The 25,243-nt window shown below is 35.3% G+C and overlaps 1 protein-coding gene across 2 annotated transcripts in view; it reads right to left on the reverse strand.

The window, feature by feature from the left end:
- Positions 1-7,765: 7,765 nt before the first annotated feature.
- The window catches only part of LOC108238457 (contactin-associated protein-like 4), an 80,481-nt gene continuing 63,003 nt past the window's right edge, over positions 7,766-25,243 (reverse strand). For both annotated transcript variants that reach the window (XM_017420568.3, XM_017420567.3), the window contains exons 15-24: positions 24,228-24,355; positions 23,403-23,573; positions 20,046-20,264; positions 17,186-17,425; positions 15,446-15,670; positions 15,126-15,259; positions 13,140-13,227; positions 9,659-9,874; positions 9,194-9,265; positions 7,766-8,490 (exon numbers count right to left, since the gene is read on the reverse strand). In XM_017420568.3, the coding sequence (XP_017276057.1) occupies positions 8,294-8,490; positions 9,194-9,265; positions 9,659-9,874; positions 13,140-13,227; positions 15,126-15,259; positions 15,446-15,670; positions 17,186-17,425; positions 20,046-20,264; positions 23,403-23,573; positions 24,228-24,355 (1,690 nt within the window). In that variant the 3' untranslated portion in view covers positions 7,766-8,293. The remainder of the gene's footprint in view (positions 8,491-9,193; positions 9,266-9,658; positions 9,875-13,139; positions 13,228-15,125; positions 15,260-15,445; positions 15,671-17,185; positions 17,426-20,045; positions 20,265-23,402; positions 23,574-24,227; positions 24,356-25,243) is intronic.

Consider the following 25,243-nt stretch of genomic DNA (forward strand, 5'->3'; position numbering starts at 1 on the left):
TTAGAGATATGCATAACAAATGTGTTTACAGGGAGTGTTCATGGCTGAGTGGGTGGGTGGGGAGGGATCTCATGTTTTTCTGTGGGTAAGAAAATTGGATCTAAAACAAAAATTGTATTTTTATGATTTACAGAAAAATGTCATAGTCTCAAAGGATTCAGATCCTTTCAGACTATCCTTCTCAGCCTTCCTCCTGAGCTGACCTTGGGCACTGAACAGCATTACAAATAAAATAAAAGACTGAGTAATTACATATAAAACTTATGTGAATATACTTTAACTATGTTTAAAAATATCCATTGAAGGTAAAAGGTAAATATAGAATCATGTCTGCCACCGCACTGAGGGAAACCTCAGAGTTTAAGGCTTGTGTTTGTTTGATATTACGCTTGTTAATCTGAACACATTCTAAGTACAGCTGAACAGATGTTCAGATTTGCATCTGTCATTTTCCTGTAGCATTTGCATTTAGTAAGTATTCAATAACAGTAGGAGCTAATGTTGTTTAAATAGTAAGAAAATGTCTACTTTTAGTTTCTGTCTCCATGCATTTATTTCACTAATATCACATTCAGTCATTTATTGAGTTATATATAAATTTACTCGTATGTGCATGATCATAAATAAATTATTTTTACACAGACATGAGTGCATCTCACGACGAGCCTCACATTTGGGTCTTTCTTTCTGTTATATTAGTTGTGTTGTGGTCAGCAAGCCACAATGTGTCTGCAGCTTTTTCTGCAAACATGAAGATGTGGCTCTCTTTTCCATATGGAAAATTAAAGAGCGTGATCAAAATAATCTACTTTAGCTACAATTTAATATGCAGTAAATTAAAAAAAAAAACATTTTTAGGCCCACTGCTGTGTCTCCATGTCTGAACAAACAAAGCAAACAAAGACATTTTCATTTTACAAAAATCTTTTTGTTTAAATGTCCCTGTCTCTGATAGGCAGCAACAAACAAAATACTGACACTTTGAATGATTTGGTACACAATCAATGTTAAAAGCTCGTAAACTGCTAATTTAAGATAAATGTTTAAAACATGTAATCAAATTTGACTTTGATAAACTTTTTCAGGTGGCTGATTTCACCAAACTGAAAAATCTACACTAAAAAAACGACTTTTCACAGACAAACCAACCGTTTTATCCAGTATGGAGTAAACTTGCATTTTTGTTTTGTTTATCCACATTTCTCCTGCAAAAGTTAGAATTACAAACATCAGCAGATACTGTATGTGAAGGGTTACCACAAAAAGCGGATGTAGTTTAGATAAAATACAAGAAAAAGCTGCAACAGCAAGTGGCTTTTTTTGTGAAAAGTTGTTTATGACTTCTCTCATGAAGTTCTCAAACAAACACAGTTGTTAACTTGTTCTCAGAAAGCACCAGTTTCTCCTACAACACAGACCAGGGAGCATTAACACCTAAGACACACATTATTATGGCAGAAGTTACTAGATTTTTTTAAGTGCTTGCAAGGAAATCTTTCTTTTCCCCAAAAAAAGAGATTCTTGTCTGTTCCAACTTTTATTTGATCTATTTCTAAAACTGAAAAAGAAATTCCAAAAAATCTTAAAGCCTTTCTTTGAAAGTGCAGCTGTTCACATTAAACTGTCTTTAGAGCTTAACTGTGGCAAGTCGGGTTAAATCAGGTCAAAATCTTCAAGACGGGATGTGAAAATAAATCACATCAGTACAAAACTGCAATCTGCAGCTCTTTTCTTTTAGAATTTTAATTTTTATTTGTACATTGTTAATCTTTCAACAACTATTCAGACATAGTTCAAGGCTAAAGCTAATTCATAAGGTCAAGATATTGTTGCATCAAACTTTGTGTGAGAAACATTACCTCATATGACTAAAATGTCTGCAAGCCATCTGCATTACAAACTATTTTGATTAAGATTATTTATTAATTGTACTTTGTTAAGATTAAACAACTAAAACATGCAAACTGCATCAAAACATCACTGTCAGAGATTCGACTTTGGTGAGTCCTGTGTTCTCTGCAAAACAAAGTAAGTATCTTAAACACGAAAACCACAAGTCACACTAAAATAAATTACTTATTTAGTAATGCTGTGTAAGTTGGCGCTTATCTGCATAAGCACAAAGTTTTCTGTTGCGTGACTATTTTCTTGTTTTTCTTTGCTGTTTTATCAACGGTTAAGAAACAGCTTGGCATCTTTCACACATTCTGCGCATGTTGCTACACGACATCCAACTTCCATCATCTGTCAAAACAAGTGCAGGTTGAAGAGGTGAGACTGAGGTCCTGCTGACAGTCTGAGAGATGAGCTGAGGTGGTGAGCGGTCTGAGGGGTGAACATCATCTGCATGGAGTGTATCAATAAAACATGAGGCGTTTAGAGATTTGTGTCCGCCAAATCACTTTTATTTATGGCGCTCCTTTTGCATAATGCTGCTGAAGATGTAATCAGCAGAGAGTGATCTATGTCTGCACTCCTGCAGGATCACTGAGGGATGAACACTGGCTGAACAGGGACAAAATCTATTGATGCTACTCATTATTTACAGACAATATATTGGTGTTGCTGTGTCAAGAAAAATAAAACTGCAATTCCCAGAAGAGACAAAGGTGATATTGAAAAGTGTTTCGGTTTAATTTTAAACCAATGTTTTTTCCTTAAACCTTAGATCTACATCAGAATAAATATTTAAATAAATGAATATTTAATAAATATTTATTCCAGAAAACAGACAATAAATTGAGGAAGTATGAAACTCTTGTCTTCAGAATATCCTGCAAATGTACTTCAGTGTTGTTCATTGCTTGTTTATTGTGTCGTTTCTTTGCAGAAAAAAAGACAAAGTGTTTTTATGGTTACAACAATATGTAAAAATGAACTAAGGTCTAAACGTTTAAAACCGCAGTGAAACAGGGATGATTTGTATTCTAGTTTCTGACTCCAGGAATCATCATGCCTCAACTGCCACCTGGCACAGCAGGCATACTGATCTACTGGAGAAACTAAACTAAACTAAAAACTCACCATCTCACATAAAATCTTCATTAAATACCGTTTTGTCATCTGATCCACACATTTTGCTGATGTTTTTAAAGTGGACTGTGCAAAAATAAGCTGTTGTTTACCAGGTAATTAACTTCTATCAGGAGTAGGTCACTGCTGGTATTTGTTGCTGTACTGCATCTAGTGTCCATCGTCAGTCAGGACACTTGGGGTCAAAAAGGTGAGATTAAAGTCCCTCTGATGCCCCAGGAGATGGGCTGTGTACCGGTGTGTGGTCTGAGGGATAAGCCCCCATCTGTTTGCATTCAGAATGTTAATAAAACATGAGCCTCTGTACCCATCAGATCACTTTTATGCAGTTTCTTCTGCATAATACCGCTGAAGATGTAATCAGAAGAGCAGATTAGCATTTTGTTGACAAGAAAATTATAGAATATCACAACCCCTGTCATGAATAAACAAGCGAGGGATATGTACTTTGCCAGGCAGCTGGATGCTTGCATGATTATTATCAGGAGAAAATCCATCTTGCTTGGCTTCAGGGTATGCAAATTATGGCCAAAGCCCAGAAGTTCAAACTGATGTCCTATGCTGGGATATTTCAGATGAGGAGGCATCAATAATGGCAGTTTCTGAAGTTATTAATATAAATGTATTTGCCACCAATTATCAAAACGTGACAGCAATTTCCATTAAGATGGGGCAAATGAAAGATACTGAAAAATGTTGTGCTTTGCTCTTTCTTGGACTTGATTTTGCAAGCGCTGATTTCACAAACATGATCTAAACATGTGAAAGAGAGATGATTTGAAAGTGCTTCTTTAATTTCAATTGGTTTCAACTCTACCAACTATTAAACAAATAAGTTGACACATAAACTGATTTTACATGTAAACAAAATGTAATGCTACAACATGCATAAAGAAAAATGCTCAGCTCTTCTTGTATGATTGTTCTTTCAAACCTTGATTATGTTCTGCCACCCTAAAAGCCACATTTCTATTCCAGTTCATGTTTCCATTTCAACAATGATTGATGGAAACTGACAACAGAAGTTGCTGATGTCATTTATAATCAGGCACATGATGGTATGGTGTCTGCCTGTGGTGCTACAGTCTCATCAGATCACTAATCAGGAGAAGGCTTCTGATAAATATCTAATCCACCTCCATAGTGCTGCAGAAAATCACAGCACACTCGTCACCCGCCTTTTCTTTTACCACTTATTGCTGCTTTTTTATTTGCATGAACAAGCATTAATCAGCTCTCTTCAGATGGATTAGAGCACATTTATTCAGAGCACTTGACACCAACCTTGAGCGAGTGTTGTGTTTAATCCAATTATCATTTCAGTGAGGTCCAGAGAGCATTTGCCTATATTAGCCATAACAGATGAGCAAAAATCCTGCTGATTTTAAGGTAATTTGTTATGTAAGCATTTAGTGATAGTGACAGAAAATTATTATTTTTTAGTAAATGTTGAGGAAGCTTAGAGTGATGGCAAAATAATGTACACATATTAAAAAGCAAAGCTTTTAGACATTCTGTGCATTTTTTCCATTATGCTGGTAAAATGGTTAAACAAATTATGCAGAAAAGATGCAAAAAAGGTCAAAGTGTGAGGAAGAAAAAGCATTATCTCTATCATGAATTCAGCCAAGAAATATACATGAAAAAAAAAAAAACGCAGTGATAATTCTTTCATGTTTTTTAAGTTGCCTTCACATGCCACTGAGAACCAACAACAATATCCTTAATAATAAACAATCTAAACTAAAACATTTAGCAAACACAATACGTTTGAAACTTTGGAAAATGATGAATATGCAGCTGGAATATGTTTAGGTCATTTAAACCCCTTTAATAAATTCACTCATGGTAATTATCTTCCAAAAACCTGCAGATGTAGCTCTTGTTGCAATACTTACAAAAGGCTCAGCAGCTATTCTAATTAAAACTAGCCTTCATTGAGTCAAAGACAAATTCAATTTGATAAAAAAAAATCTTCAACAAGTATTTTGTCTGTCACAGTTTCTTCTATAACTATATAATATTATTACATGACATTATTATGTTAGTATTGTATGTTATTGTTTTTGGATGTATTGTATACCCAATAAGTCATCTAAACAGAAGTAGATTTCAGCGTCTTGTAAGCCTATATGTAATGGCATTGCCACAGTGGAATAATTTTCCCCCTTTCTTTTTTCGTTTCTGTTTATTTCCCAGAGAGCTACTGATGAGATGGTTGAATTACTCCCACTGGGTAAATAAAATACCTAGAGATCCTCTGATCACTGCATTCTGCTGCATCTGATGAGGTCCAGAGGGAGAGCTGCTCCTGTGCATACTAAGCACAAGAGACAAGTAACAACAACAGAGAGGATACACAACAGGGACAGTGGTATGAGTCTGAGTTATATCTCTACAGGCTGCTCATTCCTGAGCCTTTGGAGTCTAACACAAACACCCAAGTGCATTGAAACTAGTAAGACGTGTAGCTCCTAGGAGATATGATGACCTATTTCCTGCTGTCCTACATACTAATTCATTTTTACACTAACTTAGCATTCATTTGTGTCATGTGTAGTTGTATTCTTACATTTATCAAATCAAATGAGGCTGTCTAAGATGGTTTATCAATTTTTGAAAATTCTCTTGGAAATGGGAAACAATAGAAGATGTTCCCTTCAGTAGGAATGCTAAAGAAGGCAGTTGAGACAGCAGTCATATCCAGAATGATGAGTGCTTTTTCTTTCATATCAATAATGCAGCAGACAGCCGTCAGTGCACTCTCAGTTCACTGAATCACAGAGGATTCCTGACAGACAAGCCAAGTTAATCGATGCTCAGATCAGCAAAAACAGAGGATCACATTTTAACAAACTGTACAAAATTCACAACAGTTCAACAAAATGGAGTGGGGTTTTAAATGGCATTCCTTCAGCATCAGTTGGGTATTTACAGCAACGGCTGTCCTTGATAATAAATGGCCAACAATACATGTTGAGCAGTCTATGTGCTCAACATAGACTAAAAAGTGTTGCAAAAAGAACCCTGTTAAATGACTCCATTCTGTGTAACTGATTCAAAAGTGTTAGAAAACAGAGTCAGAAATAAAAATACAGCTTCTGATGCTAAGTTTTGTCAAATGCAACAGTTTTACATTGGAACTTGCATCAAATAATTATCAGCTAGTAATTAAGAACAACTCATTTAAAGCTTATGTCATTTAAGATGCAAATTTTTTTTTTTTTTGCTTCTGGCTGCTGACAGATGTTTTCTGCTGCAGGAATATTCAAACTGGTATTGATTGATTAATGACTTAATGCTGTCAAAATAACCCAAATATTAAGTTTATTTCTTTTAAAAGTGTTCATTCACCGGTTCTTATCTAAAGTGTTTGACTCTGAAGTGGTCAAATATTGAACACGTACATAATTTTATCCAGAGGTGGTTGTGTTCAGAAGGGTCAGTGCTGCAAATGATTAGGTTATCCATATAAACACTGTCAGAGGTTAAGCTAACAAAACCCAGAGCGCAGACTCAGTACTGAAAAAACAAAAATTTATTTCTAACTAAACTAACAAAACAAAAGGCTGACATGGCAGCAAAAGGCAAACTATAACAAAAATACAGGATGGCAAAACAAGGTGAGGCGAGAAGGAACGAGACAACCAACAACCAACAACCAACAACCAACAACCAACAACCAACAACCAACAACCAACAACCAACAACCAACAACCAACAACCGACAACCGACAACCAACCTGAGACAAAGAACAACGAACTGGCAGAGTAGTGGTTTTAAAAGCAGAGGGTAATTATGGGAAGTGGGAACAGGTGAGTGAAAACAGCAGGTGGAGATGGGCGTGACAATTAACAAGTGCAGACTGAGGTAAAGAGAATACTGACAGAAGTACAAGGAAAAATAAACTTAAACAACCCAAGAAAGCAGAAAAACAAGAACCCAAAACCAAAACTAAGAACAAACTCAAAAAATACTAGAAATCATGACACAATGATGGCCTTTATTCACCAAAACAGAGAGCTTAGGAATATATATATATATATATATATATATATATATATATATATATATATATATTTATTTATATTTAAATCAGGCTGTAAATCTCCTACAGATTAGTCAGCTAAGATTATTTCAGTTTGTATATTTTAAAAAAGGATCTGATTTGTAAGGGTTTCATACTGATTTACAAGATCCTTTTATTATTTCTGACAGTATTTTGATTATAATTCCAGCCACTGTGCTGATTAAGTTTCATCATTCTAACAATGACTACTTTAAGTGCTAATTTTTGTACGTGTTAGATTAATGTTAACATTGGTAGTACTGTTTTCTTTTTTTAGTTCCCTGTATCAACACTTGTTAAAAAGGGAAGAATAATAAAAAAAACCTACCCAATTTTTATATAGTTATTCAAAGTGTCTCAAAGTCTCCATTAGGCATAAATAAAAAAATAAATATCACAGCATACCTATAAAAGGTGACAGAGCGTTCATGTTTTATGGACCGAGCTGCTTTAAGCTGTTGAGAGTTCTGGTGTCGGCTCCTCACTGCAGGTGGTGTAAAAAAAACAAAGGTTAACAAACAACAACAATAAGAATCCTAGTCTCATTGTCAAAGTTTTTGTTTTAATTTATCAAAATATAGTAAAAATAACAAACAAAGAGAGCAGCATAAAATATATCAGAAAATCAAAGACAAAGTGTAGACGAAAAGTTTTAGAGCAACTTTAATTTGGAATTGATATATACAGCACATTTGGGGTTTGTTTCCACTTAAACAGACAGATTTTATTTGATTATGGGACGGTGCTTTGGCTGGGATGGTCCGTGTAAATCTTGCATATTAATCCTCCAGTTAAATCCGTCTCCGTGTATTTTTATGGCTCTGGGATCTCAAATCTCACAAATTTTAAAGGTTTCTCATAGAAAAATTCTTATAAATCAAGCTCAAACATATTAACTGAAACATCACATCTATTCACAATTATTTCTCTATTAAATTGTAACATTTCAGGAGAGGGAAATAAGTTGTAAGCACACAAAACACTATGAACTGTACATGTTTAAATATTTCAATCCTCAAAGTGACAGCACCAGCATCTTCTGGAAGTCCAACTCATCTGCTTGTTATTTTAGCAAAGTCTATAGTATTTACCCCAAAAATAAAATTAAAAAAAGACAAAAAGGGGGAGTAGGTAAAGCACTGTTTGGTAATTCATCTTGTTCTGTCTTTTCAGTCCATTCAGGGCCGTTGCTAAATAAAAAATTCCCTTTGGTTTTCACTGGGAACACCCAGAGAGTCTGCCTGGCTGCTGAACGGGAACTCCCGGCTGTCTTCTGGCTGCGCTGCTTTTACTTGGTGGTTCTGAAACGTCTCTTTCCTGGTGCAGATGAATCTGGCCATGACTGCTAGTGCAGACATGGTGACAAAAATCACCACTGCAATGACACCTGAGAAGCACAAAACACAAAGTTGTTTGGCCAAAAATGAAAAGTTTGTTGGAATATTGTTGTCACCTGGCAACCATGCAATCACCTGCCTCTGTGTCTGTTTGTCTGCAAAAATACCTCATGAATGAGCAGAACCTTAGAAAACGCAAAAACTCAATCAGCTTTACAAATATTGAGCTACAATTTGGTTTACCTGAGAGTCATCCCCGTCACTAACAAATAACATGAGGTCTTTGTTTAAAACTTTGGCATGCAAGGCAGTGGGCATTTCTTCAAGGAATCTAGTTTTATTTTTCACGCTTTCAGGATTAATTTTTAGCCAAAGAGTGACACAAGAACAATTGCGTTTATTTGCGCTGTGGTAAAAGCTGCTCTCTGCAGCAAGCAAATCTCCTCGCGTCACATTATTGGGGGACATAATTGGGTGTGAGATTAGAGAATTTTGATTTCCCTAGGCAGATTTAGCTCGGATAATGTTGACTTCTCTGACATGTCATTTGTTTTTAATCGACTTTTTCACATAAGCTTATGCATGACAAAGACTTTCCAGAAGAGGTGAGTGATAAAACGGCAAAACAGTATCAAGTCACAAACACTGACAGGTAAAACAAAAGGAAGGGGCACAGAGTAGAGATTGCATCATCGACTGCTGTTATTGATATGTTATAATTATTCTCATTCCTGCAGCGGTAGATAGCCTTACCTCCAATTAGAGCTGAGTCGCTCCTGATGACGTTGACTAAAGGTTGACCTGGATCCACTGACCGAGGCTGGTCTGCATACAGATAAAACAGGACAATGTGTGTTAGCGACTGATAAAAAAGGAGACCTCAAAAAATGAATAAATAAATAAAATAAATAAAAATGGAAAAGAGAAGTAGAAGTGTGAGGTCAAACAGGTTAAGGACAGAAGGTAGTGTGAGAACATTTAAAAAGCCTCAGCACAGCCTTAAAGGACTTCCCCTGACTTGATTGACTCCGTTGCTGTTCCATCACTTTCTCTGCTTATCAAGGAGGCTGCTTAATGAGCTGATAAGAAAGTCTAATGATTAGTTTTAAATATAATATTAAAAATACACCAGATAGAATCCTACACTGGGCGATGGTTAGATGCTTACCCAATGATCTGAGGATATGATGGGATTTAAGGGCTGAGTATGCTGTTTACCTGATAAGGAGTGTGTTGTTTCTGCTGCATAGGGACCAGCTTGAGAGGAGGAAGCACAGCTTGATTGGACCAGTGGGCTGGTGACAATAACACGGCTGTCAGGATGGAGCAGAGCAGCTTTCAGAGGACAGATGGAGTTAAATCGAACGCCTGACAGGCATCCAGTGAACCCGAGAGAGCCCAGCCCAGAAAGCTCTGCGTCCAATCCTTCAGTCTCTGAACAAAGCAAGAAAAATACAGACAAGTGAGGAGACATACTTCTTGGTGCAATTTGATCACAGGTATGAAAACTGGCATTGACAAGTGTAATTGTTTATTTTGATGAGATTATTGCTTAGGGGATAAATGGTCAATTAGTTATAATTATTTATAAAGATGCACTTTAAAACTTCTGACACTAAATGAACATAAACATCCATTGCTTATGATTATTATTATTATTATTATTATTTCTTGGCAATTGTAAGTTTAGATTTTAGTTAGTTTGGTCAACTAATTGACCTAGTAGAGTTTAGAAAAATGCAAGGGTTGTGTCAGAAACAGATGTTTTGCAAGATGCAACAGTTGTGTTTGTAATCATTTAGTATATGCATTCAATAATACAGTGCACTTTTATCAGATTTAAATAACTTGCCAGCTTTAATACTTCCATCCATCCGTTTACTTTTACTCGCTTCTCCTTTCTGGGTCGTGGGGAGCTAGGAGCTTTAATACAGTAAAGTTTAATTGCCCTTAAGCACAGTTTGTCATCACTTATGTAGGAGAACTCGCAGAAACAAGAGCAAGGTTGTACTTTCTGTTGGGTGGCTCATTGAAGTCAGAAATAGATGATTACTAGTCTTAGTTATACACATGGTTGAGGGGAGGTAATGAGATAAATAAAATCATGAGGATTTTTTTCAGGTTGGAGTATTAATTAGAAGACCAAAATTTAGGGCAATTTATTTTGTTTTGTGTGTGTGTGTGTGTGTGTGTGTGTGCGTTTGGCTTTAAAGTGTTTGAGAGAAATAGAACTGATTCTTTGAGAGTTGTAACAAAACATTCAGTGAAGTTTAGTTGTTAACAGACATGATACTCATCTCATTAAAGAGTAAAATTACTTTGGGCTCCAAATTTAAACACTTTAACACTGAAAAACAAAGAAAAATAAATCTAATTTGGATCCAATGACAGAGAGCTGCCAACAAGATTTTTATGGTAACAACTTCAAATGTCAAATTCTAACGATTAAAGGAATAAAGACCTCACTTGTGACAGCAGTTTCTAATCTCAAGCTATAAAATTGAACCACATTTATTCCTGCTGAGCAATTTGCTTACACAGCACACATCATATCCAGAACTCTAACTTATTACCAAGGAGTAAAGAAAAAAATCAAAACATAAATATGATAGTGGAGCTAAGCCTGGCTGGAGAAGGCACTTTATCAGCACGATACTTGATCAGGTGCTGAGTTTTAAATTGCATCTGATTTGCTGAGCAGTGGATAAATAATTACCCCTTGATTCATACAGCAGTGACTTATCTGGCTGCCCATTATCAAATCATATCTATTTCTACATTGTTCACAAAGATGAATGTTTTCTTTTCTTCATGATAAAACACAATCACTTCTGTGTTACACAGAAGCTGATCTACACACAATATTTTTTATGAAAAGTTTTGTTAGTTATTTTGAACACATTTGCATACACACAAACATAAAAAGTTACACTGTTTTTATTGTGTTGTCCACCAACCTTTCATTTCTATATTAACTAAACATAAATGCAAACATATAGTACTGAATAACAACAACACAAGTAAATAAGATTATGAAATGAAAAACAATCAAAATGTAAGGCAGAATTTGTGTTTGTAACCAGAACACGTTGTCCACCTTTAGAACCACGTCCAATCATTCTCTCCCTGTCTGTCTGTGAAAATCTGAGGCTGCACATTTTTCCTGCTTCATTTGTTGAGCTGATGCATGATGGAGGATGCAGAAAAAAGACAGTACATCAACTATTACACTGCCTCTGTGATGCTGATATGACCGAGTTCTCTGGCTCTCAACCTAACATAGATGAATCAGCAATAAAAAATAAAAACAATGAATAAAAGAAGATAAAGTAGAAACAACTTATACACATTTTTCACATATGAATCAAAACTGGGGAAATTATGGAATCTAATAACAGTTAATGAACATGGTTTATGTTGGGAAAGATAAGGAACAAACCTGCCTTTCATGATGCTGTCATTATAACCATTGTTTCAACATAATTCATATCGAGTCTTTCTTCATCCTGTCCTGGTTATAATTGTCAGACATGGATATTACATTGATTTAACAAATCTGTTATTTTCACAAATTTAGAATAATTTTTAAATAAAAACAAAAAAGATTACAAAGAATTGTGCACACATCTTTCTAAAATGATTTGGTAGCAAAATGAGCACCGTCCTGGTTATAATTGTCAGACATGGATATTACATTGATTTAACAAATCTGTTATTTTCACAAATTTAGAATAATTTTTAAATAAAAACAAAAAAGATTACAAAGAATTGTGCACACATCTTTCTAAAATGATTTGGTAGCAAAATGAGCACCAGGCTGTATTATGAAATGAATGATACCCTGAACTGACAGGATGTGTACCTGCTACTTACCTTAGTACTTACTTACCTACATACTGGGTATGTACCAGATACTGGGCTGTATCATGTATTACTACCAACCTTTTTTTTAAGTTTGTCCATGATGATACTATTTAAAGATAAAGATAAGTTTTAGCAGTGAAGACTGAACAAAACTGTTTCAAAGCCTTTTCCTCTTTTAGACAAGAGACAGCAAACTAATCAATTAGAATCGGACAAAAATGATGCTGAAAGTGGATTCTGTCATGCAAGAAGAAACTGAACTGCACCATTTGACTCCCTGGTTTACTTTGACCCCAACCACAGCAGCTGAGATTTATTAGCTGAAATGCTCAACTGCATGGTGTTGACTCCAATCTTCTAAGTAATTTCTTCTTCTCAGTTTCTCCTTATTAGCATAGAAAGTAAAGGGCCTTCTCTGAATTTATTATCATTACAGCTGTGTGAGGTTCCACTCAGACAAATAAAGACTGAATCACTGCTTCATCAAGCTGCAGAATATAGAAATTGTATTTCCAGAACTTCTGCATTAGTTTAAAAAAGCATCACTTTACACAAATACATACTGTAATTTACCTTTTTTTTGCCTTTAAAATGCATTTTAATTCAGAGAACAGCAACTTAAGTGAGTTACTCCTTATTTAGGTTAACGTTTATGAAAGGAGATGCAAAATCATAAACATCTGAATATACATGTCAGTTTGTTTTAATAGGCATCACATCTGCTGACAAGATGGCAGATTTCCATCTGATCCACCCACCATAATGAACAGAAAAGCTCCCAGAACAGTGTTTTGTCACACGTTGTTGAAATCTGCTCAAAGTGAGTCTCACCTACCCGGCACTCTGCCAAGAATCACCGATTTGATGCTGTTGAATTCCACATCAGATGTCAAGTTAAAGTCCTCCCTGGCATTTTGGTCAATCTAAAAGATAATTTATGTCAAACAAAGACTGAAATTAATGACACCCCAAAACAGACTTCTTTATAACAAAACAGAAACAGACAAACAAGCAACTGAACAGGAAGCCTTGGTGAGATTTAGAGATTAAAGTAAGGTCAAAAACAAATGAGACCTACCGAAGTGAGTTCAGCTTGATAATATGGAAATAGTGAACATAAATACACTTGTCAGTCTTTGTTGTTTATAGTAACTGTGCAGAAAAGACTGAATGTTCTGAGGTTTGATTAAACAGTACAAGTGTGATGTTTATGTAATTTATTTGGACTAAAAAGCCCCATCTATTCTTAATACAAGCACATCCCAGCAGTGTCTGCTGGGTGAAAGCCACACTCTTGAGGGACCATGACTCCTCTTCAGTTACAAATATTATCCCTCAAGCATTGGCAACAGGCCACTTGTCAACATCTGCTCACTGCTGATGTTGACATTTGATGCTTTGGAGCTGTGACTAATTTCTCCTCTTCTGAGTGAACAATCTGCTGTTCCACACTCATGTCCAGTGGGTCCAGTTCAAAATCAGCAACTTTAACAGCAGGACCAATAGTTTTCTCAGTAGAAGTCACAATTCTGGTAAAACTGTTAGTAAAGCTAACATGTATCGTTAATACTTTTCAAAGAAGTGTTTTACTTTAGAGAAAACAAACATCTTCAACAATAAAAAGCCATTTCTCTTTGTTTCAGCTTACTAGGAATACAGGTTTGATGCTGACTGCTGTTACCTAATCCACAGAACTCTACAGTAAAAACATCTAAGCTATCCCTTATTAAACTAAACATGTTTACATCAATCACTGTCCCACTTCTAAAGTCTTGTCAAGCATCATTTCAGCCATACAGTCAGTTTATACTGAGCTGGTTCTAGTGTATAGTGGGGGTCAAGCACATGCTTGTCATGGACTTATACTCGCAGTTCCACACTTCACATTTAAAAGTAAAAATGTTTCTTTTTTTAAAGTTTTCTGATTCCTGGTTTGAACTTTCAGGGCTTTGGAGACTAAACATTTTAAATGTTATGCTATTCAAATGTGCAATAAGTACATATTTTCTGTGTTTTGTAATGCAGAAAGATCTAAGAGTAAAGCAGAAAAGAATAAAGCATCATTAAAATGTATCATGAATGACATTTAATGCTGTTGGGCTACTGTAAACATTCATATAGTTAGGGCTGATTGTCACAGTTTGGTTTGACTGAGATGCATGTAAAGAATGACCTGTTTTTAAAAAAGAAGAATTTTAGAAATACAATAGTTTTATGACTGTTAATGATGATCTATGATGCTCAATTTTTGCTTAAACCTTGTGCTTGTCATTTGTTTGTTTGTTTTTTTATAGTATTGTAACATGAGTTGACTAAACAGTCAGAATATGAAGACTTTTTAGCTGACATCTGAATACTGTCACAGTGTTTTAGCTGAAGAATGGCCTAAAATGCATTCACTTCAATTATCACTTTAAATTTTCAGATTGTATTATATTTTGATATGACTGCATGGGATGCAGATAAGCTTTATGTGCAATTATCTTTAGTTGCAGCCAGGGGATAGACCTGTATAAAAACATAAAAATATCAGCAGCCAGCAGGTTCAGTTAAAGGTAAGAGTGTAAACATCAGCCCACAATAGTTGTTATGTATAGTGTTTGTAGGCAGATTTGTTTAGAAGATGTTACAGTAGAGTCAGCAGTAACTTATATCACAGTCCAGTGCACGATTTGCATCTTAATGTGAATAAACTTTAAAAGGTCAATTTTTTTAGTTCTTTTCTTTTCTTTTGTTGTCGCTTCAGATTGTGATAAACAGTTTAGCTTGCCAATACATCTAAAACCAGCTCTGACCTGTGTGACAGAGTGTGTGTGTTTACCTGCACAGACACAGTGTCAGCCTGTCGCCTGATAGTCACTGCATGGAGACGCCCATCAGCTAAGTTCATGACTCTGCTGCTCAACACCTCGACGTCCCTGCTGCTGTGCAACTTGTATCTTATTTCGAGCTCATCTTTAGAAAATAAAACAACAATGCAGAGATTTTGGAAATGCATCAAAATAAAAAGATTTTAAAAATCCAGTTTTTAGTAAAACAGATGGGATAATCAAAGCACTGTCTAGAAAGTGGTTTTGTTGATGCTGACAGAGCTTTGTTTGTGTGCAGAATTGGTAAATCTTGCCAAACAAAAGTCCTCACCATGTTTATTGATGAGCAGGATCAGGTATTCTCTGTGGAAAGAGCTGACATAGAGCAGCATAGTAGGACTTTGACTGGTCCTGAAGCTCAAGGAGATGTTTTCTCCTCTCAGTGTGATATCCGAGTAGATGGATGAGGGCATGGTGCTGCTGTTCTCGCTCAGCTCATATGGGTCCTTGACGATATAGGTGATGGATGTTGTCGACTCAAAGCTGGCTGAAACTTCTAAGGGAAGAAAAAGTCAGAGGGAGTTATGGAGCTGACTGAAATCCTGCAGAAATGTGGTCACAAACTGTGATGATTGAGGTCCACATGGGCTTGCATTTGCATTTGTTCATCTCAGTGCATAAGCATACATCACATGAATACAAAATCTGAACTGTTTCCATGACACTTTAATATATAAATCCTGGAGGTTTATATTCTTCAAATAACTGCAGCAGTTTGTAAAGAGGATTTCCACACACCTTTTCACAAACTACGGAAGAATTTTGATGATGCAGTGATGCTATAACAAAAACAGATGAAAATGGATTAATTGTCTAATATATTTTTTAGTTTTTCAGTTTACATAAATTTTTACTACTCTTTTGGTTCATTTTAATTATTTCATTCTTACTGCTTCCATTCTTTATAGTTTTTGTGATTATTATAAATACCTAAATAGTGTGAACTGTAACAGGGCAGTTCCCAATTTTTATTTATTTTTGACCTCAAATGCCCAGTGACCGCATCCTGACATTTTGTGTTTCTTTGTGTAATAATATTGGCTTCAAAAACATTTATAGGAGAAAAAAAATCTGCAAATCAAATTACACAACATCACAAAGTTGCACTGAAATTTTAATTGAGTGATTTTGATCTGGGTGTTATTCCTCTAAGAAGGCATCATTGCCATATAAAACTGGGAAACAAATAATTTGTAGAGCCTCTGGGTAGCATGCACAGATGCAGCTGTCAAAATAAAATTCAATAAATGCGGTAACACAGGCTACTGTTCAAATAAAGACTCAAGCTGATATGAGATAAAAAAGTCACTTTTGAGAATCAAAACAAGCTGGTGTAATAACAAGATGAAGAAAGCAGATGGATGATACTTCACAGACAAACTTGTAATTGAGTTTATACCAGTTTGTTCTTTCAAATGTTTAAACATAATATGTAGTTCTTGTTAAATATTACTGTTATTTATACTTTCAGGTGTCTTAATGCTTTAAAAAATATTTTACAGGGTCTTTATTAAAACTGTTATAACTATTTAATTTTTCATTCTTTTGTCCCACTGATGATAATCTACAGCAAGATCAGACAACCTGCCTTACTCTGCCTCCCTGAGACACAAAGCATTATTGAATTTCATGCTGAATTAGTCAATAGTCTCTTACATGCAAGAAAGTTTAATTGTCAAGGCATCTGAGGGGACAAAAAAAACTCAAGAAGCCAATCTGGGTTTTCAGAAAAGATTTCCTTCTAGTTTCAAGATGATAATAGGCCATGTTTCCCCAGGGCTTCTGCAGCTGCAATTGGAGGGTGTTGGATCGGGGAATTTCTGTTAAACATACATGCACAGATGTGAAATAATCTCATCCTCAATTTAAAGTTTTTAAACCTCCAGTGAATTTTGTTGAATTGGTTTTAAAAAGCTGTTGATAGATTAATAATAATTGTTGTGGTAATGCACAGATTGTCAGTGAAACATGCATTGATGTATTTACTGTCAGAAAGTGTCATGCTCTGTACCTTTATGACAGAAGGCCCCAGTAAAGGCAGAGTGGCTGCAGTCACAAGAGAACCCATTGGGTTTTTCCACACAACCCCCTTTGTTTTCGCAGAGCTTGCCATAGCTGCTACAATGACCCGGGCATCCAGGTCGGACTCCAGGCGTTATCTTTGCCCTCTCCTCCAGGTCCAGAGTGATGCCGTTCAGCTGCAAGGAACGGATGCAGCCCAAAAAGCCTTTCTGTCTTGATGCAGTGCCACCTGCCAAGAGAAAAACAGGAGGATGCACTAGTTGTCTGTCTCTATATGTCATCATCAGTGCTGCAAGATTTGACAAGTACCAAGTGAACCCATCCTAACACAGTATACACACTGGAGAAGAGGAAGAGCTGGTTCATTAGAATGGAGCACCAAAAATAAACACATTGACAGTCCTACTTTCATACTGTCTCTGGATGACTGAAAATATTAACATTTTTCTTTTTTTCTACAATAAGATATTGACAACTTCACATTGTAACAGGAGCACAACATAACCATGTCTGCTCTGCAGGATATAGATAATAAAAGAGACACTATTCAGCACCAGTATGGCTGTTGATCAGCTAACTGCTTGGCTGATAGGCCATCTGGTGTCTGATAATAGTTCTTTGCAGTGACAAGTGAGAAGAAATCTTTTTTTCTTCCACATGACAATTAACATTCTAATATAGCAGCCTAACACAGGGTTTAGACTTGGCAAAATTACATGTCTTCTGAAGGTCCGAGCTGACAACATGTCATTTTTTTTTATCTATGCATCATAGATGCCTTTTTTTAACAACTGGATTTAGCTGTGCTGTACTCCTACAGTTTGAATTTGTGATATTTTTGCTTTTGTCTGTGCCAAAACATATAAAATAGTCACCACATTAATGATTTAAATTTAATTAATCAGGAGCTTAGAGGACTAAACTATTCAGTATAAATAAATCTGCCAAAATTATTAATAAAAAAAACAATAAAAGAAATCTTGTATTTTATAATGATTTAAAATCCCAAAGCAAGACAGTGAAAAATCTTGTAAAAGCCACCGGTTGTAACTGTCAGGGAGGAATTAAATTGCTCTGCATTTTGGGAAAAAGAAACCTCCCACCTAATTGACAACTAAATTAAAAAAAAAGGGGACAGGAAGAATCAGTGGGAGAAATTCAGTGGGAAAATCCTGCGTGACAGCATTTTATTTTTACCTTTTTAAGCACTTTTACTTTTTTCACTACATGGAGTGAGAGCATAAACCAATTACAGACCCTCTCCTAACAAGTGCAACAATACTTAGACAGAGATACTTTTGGTATCTGGGTTCATGTAAGGGCAGCAGGATGATGAAACTCGAATGTACCTCAAAAAATGTCACAAAACATCATCTATGGCATTGTGCAGCAAATAAATTTGAGAAACCAGACTTTCATGTAATTTTTAAAAGTAATATAAAACAATAGCTTTCAAGGCTTTCTTAAAAAATAAAACAATCTTACAGATTGATGTGTTATTAAAATCTCTGAACTTCCAAACATGTTAAAGCCTCTGATAATTATTTCACAGAGGTACAGTAAACATTCTTAATTAGACCCACATCTTTTACAGTGTCAGCTGAGTTCAGAGGTGATTCTTTGTAAGCCGAGGTTTTGCCCTTTAACAGATGCAAGCAGACGAGCTTCTACGCTGCTGCTCTCAGTTTGGGTCCAACATTTCTCTCCATTTTGTCACAGTTGTGCATATCACATACACATAACACATAACACATATATGAATTTGTCAAACCAACAATATGTAAATGGAATTTAGTTTGCACACTTTATGATAAACATACTGCACAGTTGTTCATATCAGATGCATGCTCTGACAGAATTCAACAACATATAATAAGCAGCTAATTTAACTACAGCTGATACAGGAATGTGTGCTTCAGTGCGTATATATGATTAATTCCTTCCCATGGCAACAAATTATGTTGAACCAGAATGACTTAGTGTTATAAATTCACCCAAAGCAATTTCACAAATTATTGGAACAAACCATGGTTTACCCAATTTAAATTTCAGTGTTACTTATTAAAAATGTGACAAGTTGTTTCTTGCAGAATAATGTCTTTTGCAGTGAAGCAGGTTATAATTTTTACAGAATAAATGTTGTAAATCCCATAGATAAAAAAAAATAACTCTACAGGAAAAGATATTAAATTCTGAAATGATGATGTTTTGTTGGGAATCAGGTTTTTTGACGAATGCATAAATACTCTCTTTCATGATCTTCTCAATCCGACTTCCATTCAAACATCCTCGTGTTGCCAGGAAACACCAATCAGGACAGTCCTGCTCAAACCAGACCAATTAATAATAAATAGTTCATTTTCTTCTTGCTTTTGTGTGAGGATTATCAGCTTAACCCTGCCAGTCAGTCAGTTTTACATATTTTCAGTCTCATCGCTTATTGTTTTTAATTCAAAATATGTGCTTACCAATAAACAAATACCATTTGCAGAAATAAAGCCTAACAAATGAAAGTTGGATTTTATCCTCTCGGATGAAGTTAAGGCAGATTAATGCAAAAATAGTATGTTGAAGAGTTTTAAAAGTTCAAGAAAAACTAAATATGTGGTCAAATTAAAACCTTAATCAAGTTTATTTAAATGTAGTTCTCTTTTGGACAGTAGCTTCTTAAAATATCAAATTATTCAACTTGCTTGAGTGTTGATTTTGTTGCTACAGTGGCCTCAATGATTGTGTTACTTTAGTGGTTTATAACTATTTAGACCAATTCTGATCTATATCCTGGTAACATGAGGGATTTGAAACGAAATTATTAATAATGTAGAAAGTTTCACACATTTGTTTCTCACCTATAAATAACTGGCTGTTCAGCTGCAGGTGAATTAGTCCGTCTGCAGGAGCTTCCTGCGTGTTGGCAGGAAAATTATCAACACGAAGCGACGCCTCCTTCACGTTTCGCTCGGCTCGTACACTGTGCCACCGACTGTCGTTCAGCGGGAGGCTCGTTTTCACTTTTACCTCCCGAGGTCCATTTCCCACGTCGAACGAGAAGACAACCTCTGTAGAAGCTGACAAAGATTAATGTTATAAACATGCAAACATGACGGCCATGGATGCTTGAGTTACTGACAAACCAGCAGAGTGAGTTTGACTTATTTTTATCTAACAAAGAAAACTATTGATATTGTAATAGTAAGCCCTACAATGAGTAAGAAACTGCCCCTCATTTTTCTTAGTCTCTGAGCAGATCACCCATTTTCTAGAAAATATATGCAAAAAACTGTTATAGTGGAGTAAAAGGATTTTAAATAATTGCATTCTCTATTTTAGAAAAAAATAACTCCAATTAATAAACACATGTTGTTTTTCACCTGAATTTTTTAACTACATTATTGTGTTTTTTAAAACAAAATTATATTTTTTTCAGTTCATTTTGTTATTAGTATTTTTTCCCCCCAGTCTGGCTCCAGATTGTGTTATTTTTCATTACACCCATAAGTCAGTTGTATTCCTCCATCATCATATGTTGGCAGAATTGACTTCCTCCCACAGAGCCATCTGTTGGCAGCATGGACAGACAGCTGGACACAGATCTGTGATGATTTTAAACAAGCCCAGGGCAGAAAAGAAACACTGCAGCTCCAGACTCTCATTTCTGTTTTGTTTTTGTGTCTCTGTGTGTGTTTGAGTGCACACTTACATGCTTAAGCTGCTAAAACCAAGTCTCAGCACTGTTATTTGATCAAACAGATGTTTACTTTCAGACATGTTCAATGCTTCTTATGTCTAGTTATCCAGTATAAACCAGCCTCAAGCACTCCAGTTGCATCATTTGGAAATACATCTAATGATTATTTTCACATTCAGAGAAAAACCTGTGGGCTCACTGTGGAGCAATAATTGCAGTAGACTTAGCTGGTTTTGAGAGACATATAAATAAATCATATTTGACTTTCCTGATTTTCTCTTCTTTTCATTTTGGCCTTTGTTAGACTCCCCTCTTTAAATATGATTTGTCACAATAATTCAGGTTAGTTTGATCTCCTTAACTTTGCAAACACACGTCTGATGTGAGTGATTCTTCACTCTGGTCCTGCAATGAGTTGCAACTAAGATAGTTTCATTTTTTTCCTCTGATCCTCTCCAGTAGAAATAGAACAAACTGATGCTAAAAAGCTATTGTATGGTAAAAAACAAAATAAAATATTTTACAGAAAGAAATTTGGATTAGGAAATGATTCCATGTTTTTTTTTTGTATTTCCATGTTTTTGTTTTAAGTATAAGCAGGTATCTCGTTTAAAAAACAACATTTATACAGATTCATCTTTATTTTAACTCCTGACTTGTGAATTGGATGGAATACCTTGAACTTTCTGGGTCTCCCTTCACTTATTGTATTTTTAAATTTTTTTACATGAAAACACAAATTTGAGAAATGTGAAGACAAAAGAATGTAATGTCATCAGACATGTGCGCTAAGCATATTCTGATTAAAATGAATATTGCTCAGGCTCTGGTGTTGGATGTCCTTCACACTTGGGTTAAAATGAACACCTAACAGATGCAGATCATTTGTGGAGCAGATCTGCATCTGGATAGGATTGTTTATGAGGTAATTCTGCAGCACTCATAAGCAGAAGGCGTATGCTGCTGAAGTTACTCTCTAAACTATAAGTATTTCAATGTATCCTGAGTAGAAAGGCCAGCTCTGTGTGTTGGAGCAGGCTTTTATTTTTAAAGCTTAGTCATGTGGCCAGGTTTAAAACTTTAAATCCTCATTCCCTCATCATGTTTACTGATGCCCTAAATTCACATTTAGATGCAGCCACATTTATAGCACCAATGCTATATTTTTGCTTTTCTGTTATTCTAGGCCAACTTTCAAAAGCAACTTTGACACTTTAAAGTTTCAAAATATTTTGTAATAACTTATGATCTTAACACTTATTGAGCATTACTAGACAAAATAAATAGATAAATAACTATAACATTGTGAGGTGAGCTGCAGGTCACGTAAAAGGTAGCTTATTAATTATAACACTGTACATCACAGGAAGAGGTTAGTCATGACGTCTTAAAAAATAAAATAAATAAAAACAATAAAATAAACTGGGCTGCTGTGGGACTGGATTAACAGGAAACTGCAAACTCAGATGCATAACTTAATTTAGAAATGTCTTCCTGGCGTCAGTCATGTTAGGAGCAATAATGATCCGGAAACATCTCAACTCCAGCTGTAACAATAACAACGATGTGGTGCAGTCATACTTTACAAACCCTGCCCTAAAAAACGACAAGGCGGACAAGGAGGAAGAACAACGTCTGACAGAATGTTTTTCTGTGTCAGCTGTGTGTGTGTGTGTGTGTAAATTATTAGGAGAGACAGATAAAATATATTAGACTGTGATTATGCAAGCAAAAACAAAAGTTAAGGCACAACAGTTTGTACTTGCACTATAGAATTACATTTATTGCAAAAACATTTTATGAACTGTTGCCCTTTTTTGTGATAGTTTAAAAATATAACATTTTTCTGTGTTTTCCAGCATGTTTTAGTTTTTGCTTATCTAAAAGGGTCAGCAAAGTGTCAAATCCAAAGTTACAACGGGGGAAAAACTGGACCTGAACTGCCTAAAATGCCACGTTCACATTTTTTAGTACCACTTATTGACAACAGCACATTTGCATAATGCTTGGCTAGCAGCTACTTTGGCAGCTACAATACAAAGAAAGAGCATTACCTTACATAGGGTTTGAACAATAAATAATCCAATTAAATAGAATAGACCCTTTCTACTTGTGACTAAAAAAGGAAGGAGCTGAAATAAAGTGTTTGCAACAAAACATGAAAAGTTTGACTTTGTGGTTTTCTGCAAAAGTACATCTGGTAGAAATACTGTTAACCTGTTGATATTCTCCCCCAACAAATTGTAAGGCATTGCTGTAGGTTGATTTGGGTTTTTTCCCTCCTTTTAAGTTGTAAATTAGACTACAGTGTGATTGTTTTTAAAAATATAAAATTTAAAATCAGATGAATGTAAGCAGACAGATAATTTTAACATTAGTCTTCTGAACAGTCAGCCTCAAACATCCAAGTGAAATAACATTTACTGTATTGCAGTTTCCTGTGATGGAGCGTTTAATGGAAAAGTCAAAAATGTATTTTGGAACCGATGACGCAGAACAATGATGAGTTGTCACTTACAGCTGAGTTCGATTCGAATGAAGTCCTTGATGCCAAGATTTTCAAGGAAGACCCCAGAGGAGAATGTTGTTTTAAAGAGGAAAGAGATGTCTGCATTCAGCTCTCCATGAAAGGTAGGGAAGTGAAGGTAGGATGTTTCCTTGTCAAAAAATGCAGCGTTCCAGAAGTTCTCTGCAAAAAAGAAGCAAAACAAAAATATTAAAAAAAAGCTTCTAAAAACTTTGCATCTTTCGTTTTCATTCTCTAACAAAAATAGTTGTAAAACTTTTTTTTTTTTTTCCAGATCCCACATATCTCACTCAGGAACAAAGCTCATTAAAGAAAACTCATTATGATGGCTGTGTAATGAAAACCATGTAGTAAACAAATGAACCAACTGTTCAGCTAATTAGGTGAGAACAAAGGCAAAACACCAGCTACGCTTTCTCATTTATGTTGATTTATCTTTGAGCATTTATTTATCTAATCATAAAACTTAACACAAAAAATATAAGCAATTAAAAAAAGAAAAATATGTCACATTAATTTATTTTGCATTTTCCATTAGTGGTTGTTATTAAAGCGCAAAGGGAGTCATATTTTAGCTGAGAGTCTGCTAATTAGCTAACATAATTTGCTGCTGTCCAATTTTTCATTAACAAGTTAAATGGCAAAACGGAGATCGGAGACAATGATTCCTTTAATTCAGGTCATTCTACGCTTGAATAAAACCTATTTCTTGAATTATATTTCATGAAATCATCTTCATTACGTGTAATGATATCAATACTGTCAACATTTGACAACAGCATTGTAGAAAACAGCTACCAACTAAAATAGACTTACTGTCTCCATGACAACGCAGTGGTCCCACCTTGTAGGCGGCCTCTGATCTAGAACGCTGGATGTCACCCAGCACCAGAGACCTGACGGGAAGGCTCTCCTTATGGGTGAGCAGGCCTGAGTCATCAGTCCTTAGGTAAAAGGAGTTAAAAAGAGTGGAAAAGAGAAGATTGTTAAACTCAACAAGACCAAGATGAAAAAAAAGTTAAACAGATTACATTTAGCAGGCAAACAGTACATTTTGACTGCAGACATTAGTCAAAAAAATTAGCTGACATATTTAGTTTTGGACAAAGCTTTCTGAATCTGTTTTCTGAACAAACTTGGCCTGAGTGATTCATTTGAGCATTCACCACACAAACATGGCTCTTTCAGATCCTAGCAGTCTGTTTTTTGCTGCAAAATATTGTACAAAAAAAAACATTATGAAGGACTATACACCACAGGTAAATCTGATGAAATACTGGCAGCAGAAGAATGAGATATTGACAGCAGGAGATAAGTCTGTGCAAACAGAGATAAAGATGTGCAGATTCAGGGGGACAGAATAAAGGAAAAGCAGTTTTTGGTTGAGCAAGCTTGATTTCATTATGAGAAAATTGATCTAACTGCAGAACTGGACTGAGGAAGTACGCTAAATTCAAAATAGAAATAATGAAATATAAGGCTGAGTGAAGGGTGCTTAAACATTTTGAGATCTGTCACAACATTCGTGACCAGAAATAAAAGACAGCTACTCAGTTTTTTAAGTCAGTAAAAAATAATCTATGAAGCAGAAGAAGTCTGTTTAAAATATTATGAACACTTTAGTGTCTTATTGTGGGAAGTTTTATTATACGGACAGCCTTTCATGACATTTTAATAATTTATTCATCTAAATAAAACATTTACCTTTTGTAACTTTTTAGTGTATGTTCTGATTTATGTTACTTATAATACTTTGCAAAAACCAGAAGGTAGAAGGAGGCTCTCCACATGTTTATAGGTATTTCACTTTGTACTTAGGGATGGACAAGAAA

The sequence above is a fragment of the Kryptolebias marmoratus genome, linkage group LG24 (assembly GCF_001649575.2).
Source record: "Kryptolebias marmoratus isolate JLee-2015 linkage group LG24, ASM164957v2, whole genome shotgun sequence".
NCBI classification, from domain to species: Eukaryota; Metazoa; Chordata; class Actinopteri; order Cyprinodontiformes; family Rivulidae; genus Kryptolebias; species Kryptolebias marmoratus.